At 44.2% G+C, this 3,531-nt stretch overlaps 1 protein-coding gene across 1 annotated transcript; it reads right to left on the bottom strand.

Annotated features, from left to right (window-relative positions):
- Positions 1 to 513: 513 nt before the first annotated feature.
- Positions 514 to 3,376, bottom strand: SARC_05479 (hypothetical protein; the record flags this gene model as incomplete). Its single annotated transcript, XM_014300664.1, has 4 exons — positions 514 to 876; positions 1,477 to 1,671; positions 2,081 to 2,423; positions 3,170 to 3,376. The coding sequence occupies 4 exons, from the start codon at positions 3,374 to 3,376 to the stop codon at positions 602 to 604; spliced, it is 1,020 nt and encodes a 339-aa protein (XP_014156139.1). The 3' UTR covers positions 514 to 601.
- Positions 3,377 to 3,531: the final 155 nt, after the last annotated feature.

Here is a 3,531-nt window from a genome sequence, read left to right as displayed (position 1 = left end):
CTGCTGACTCTGATTATCCGTATCCCAGGCGTTTTGATCTTCCGCCATATTTTTGGTAAATGTGCATGTTTGTAGATACTAGCCTTTGATCTCTATATGAGATGAGTCTCGTTAAGTTAACTTCGCGAGACGAAATTAGTTTTCATTACAGACATGGTACCATTTTCGGAACTCGATATTTGGATTTCTTGTGGGAATTACTCATACACGGCAACTACAATTAGGAGTGGAAGATTAAGCTGTCATACTCCTATCAAAGTCTGGACCATCGACGCCACTAAAAGCAGTATCAGTCGCTGAGGTGATCAAACAATGCTCGACGAGACAGCATCGAAAGTAACTGGTTTGGTAACAAGTAGTGCAACCTATCTCTAATATCACCGTAAAGCTGCACCCCGTTTCGCAAGTCATGATAAACTGCTATGAAAAGCAAACATCCGTACAGAATATGTTTGAGTTGAACGATGATCGAAAACACGAAGTGCGACTTGATACGCAAATCCACACAGCAGATAGGTCAGTTGAACAATCAGAGCGACGCGTGCGTCTATTTATTCACGGGCATGCGCCTGTTTTATATATGACGAGAGTGGTAAAGTAGTTAATTGAAGTCCCGGTCTGTCAGTACCAAAGGTGCGACCGTCACCCAGCCGTACAACAAGAGGGTGAGCCACGACGACACAATCTTGACCCACACGGCAGGCATCGCATGGCCAATCTCCATGGCATCGGCAGTGCTTGTGTTGGTGCTGATAGTACCCCAGTTGGTGATGATCATCATCACGTAGAGTGACGCTAGGGCGAATATAAAGTGGAATAGGGACCAGTTATAGTGCACGCCGTCTTCTTCGTCATCCGACTGTTCGCTCGTAACGCCTGAGGAGGAAGAGAGAGGGCAAGGATTTATCATGAGCTGTTTGTACGGTCATTGATCGGGCTTTGATATATTACCGACACGTATCTTCTTAATACTCGTAAAATGTGTCGCGAATTGAGTCAAAGGGTATAAAACTCATGTCAATGATACACAACCAACGAAATAGATATATCAAGTAGCTGGCATCGCGTAGAGGGTCTGACGCGATGGATGCAAACGTCCGCCACCTAAGCACAAGTGCACGTGACGTCAAACTAAATTGCGTATACAATATTCGTCCATCGTATACAGTACAGGTCTATCAGCTTTCATATGCCTTTGTACGTGTTTACCCACAGCCGACTTCCACGAAATGAGCACCTTGTTCATCGCCACCTCCGAACTCGAGGGATTGTGCAAAGCTAGCTGTGGATACCATCGATACGTATCCGATGGATACGAACGCACACAGCGTCCCAATTTGACGGCAAAAGCGACTAAAAATAAATAAACACATATATAGATATATGTAGGTATACCTGTTTAAATACATAAATAAACTCATATTGCAATGTAGGTATATCTGTAAATATACAAAGATATACTCATATAATACGTACCCCCGGCTTCCATCAAAGGAGCGCCGTCCTCATCGCCACCTCCCAAACCAAGGGATGAGGCAGAGCTGTTTGTAGACGCTGCAACAGATGCGTAACCTATAGATACGAACGTGAACAACGCCCCCACTACGCGTGTAATGGTCTGCGCTGCACCCACATCTCCAAACTTGTAGCCATCGGGATGGCACACCTCATCTGTGAAGGTACAAGCAGAGGAACAGATTGTGTATGGTTTAAACCACACAAGCGGTACTAGTGAGTTCATTGGTGTTGTGTCGGTTGATAGAGCCTGCCATACTATGCAGGTGACAAATCGTGAAGTGTGAGATGCTCTCTGTCGCGGCAATAAAACGTGAAACTGTATACTTGATTAGCGAGATTGGCAACACTGCATTTGTTTGAAATGTGATGGGAAAGTCAGAATGTATGACGAAAAGTTGGAGATTCAGAAGTCACAGATAATAACGGTGATAGCCACGAAGAATAGGCAACTACATACTTCATGTTGACACTTGCCGATGAATACAAAAGTATAAAAAACTACTTCTAAAACTTCAGCATAAAGTACTCGAAAGCTAAGCCTGATATAGAGACAAACATTTACCTGGGTAGTTCGAGACGGCACCGAAAACAAGGTACGACGCGTACAAGCACACGCACGCAGCCTGCAGCAGGCCACTCTTCTCATTGTGCTCCTGTACTGCCGGCGCAATGCTCAGGAAGCACACGGTGATGCATCCCAACAGGTTAGTAGTGATGAAGAACACATTAAGGGAGCAGTCTCCGTGGCCAATGTAGTGCACATACATGATTACAGTCAATGCTAGGGTGAGCCCCAACATGCCGAATGTGCAGCTGAGCAGTGCAATGTACCACTGATTGGTATCGTCCTCCTCCCATCTTGCGATCCAGCTTTCTGACCAGTCAAAGGCAAAGTCTACCAGCAGCTGTGGTATGTGATTATGGGTGAGTAATCGCATGTACATACACCCATGACATCGTCAGGATACATAAACGGGCTCGAATATACATGCGCGATTGATTATAGTATCAGCTCAGGAAGTGGATGAATACGCCTGAACCTATTGTTTATTGTAATAGATATTTTCGACTATAATTAACTTGTGCATCACCAGAGTGCAGTTGAGAGGTACAATAGCACCTGCCAGGTCACATATATCGCGCAGACTGACTTCAGACACACACAACAACTTCGCGTTGTGCGCAGTACCAGGGTATATACTATTCAAACACACCCATAACCCACGAACGCAAATCTACAAACACACCCATAACCCAAGAACGAAAATCTACAAAACGCAAACACTTCAGATCGCAAGCGTACGTCCTCAATATCTCGTTCTAATACAAGAAACAATAACCCTTAGCCAAAAACCCTAAAATAAAACAATACATTTGCATACAAGTCCTTCAAACCCCCTAAAATAAAACAATACATTTGCATACAAGTCCTTCAAACCCCCTAAAATAAAACAATACATTTGTATAAAAGTCCTTTTATACAGCACCGTTGCGCATGTCGGTATATAGTATCGCCAAATAAACTCATTAGTGTGGGACAGGGGGGGGGGGGGAATACTGCCTGCTCATGGAATGAATTTCAAGAATGTATACAAAAAAGAGTAGCGTGTGTGTATGGATGAACCTCAAAGCACTTGTGCAGCTGACCTACCAGCAATTGAACGAAGATGAACAGCGTAGCACCGATGAGGCCGACAATGCCCCAGGAATAGAAGAACTCGTTGGGTATAAAGAACGCCGCCAGTAGCAGCAGGAAGATAACAACCACTTTGACAGCCCACCACCTGATCATTAACGGAGCAGAGAAGATATTTCTAGACACGCGCAGTAGGCCATTTAGGATACCCACGAAGAACATTACAAGAGCCCCTTATTTGACATTCATTTTTTTTTATGAAAGTACCCAAGATTTGCCCTCTAGTACACAGATTACAGGGCATGCTTAAGGTGCGTGCACTGCAATAAAATATGTAAACGATAATAAACTCAACTGAGTGTGCTACTTGTGTCAAT

Source organism: Sphaeroforma arctica (genome assembly GCF_001186125.1).
Source record: "Sphaeroforma arctica JP610 unplaced genomic scaffold supercont1.351, whole genome shotgun sequence".
Lineage (NCBI taxonomy): Eukaryota > Ichthyosporea > Ichthyophonida > Sphaeroforma > Sphaeroforma arctica.
This window is presented reverse-complemented; position numbering and strand designations above follow the sequence as displayed.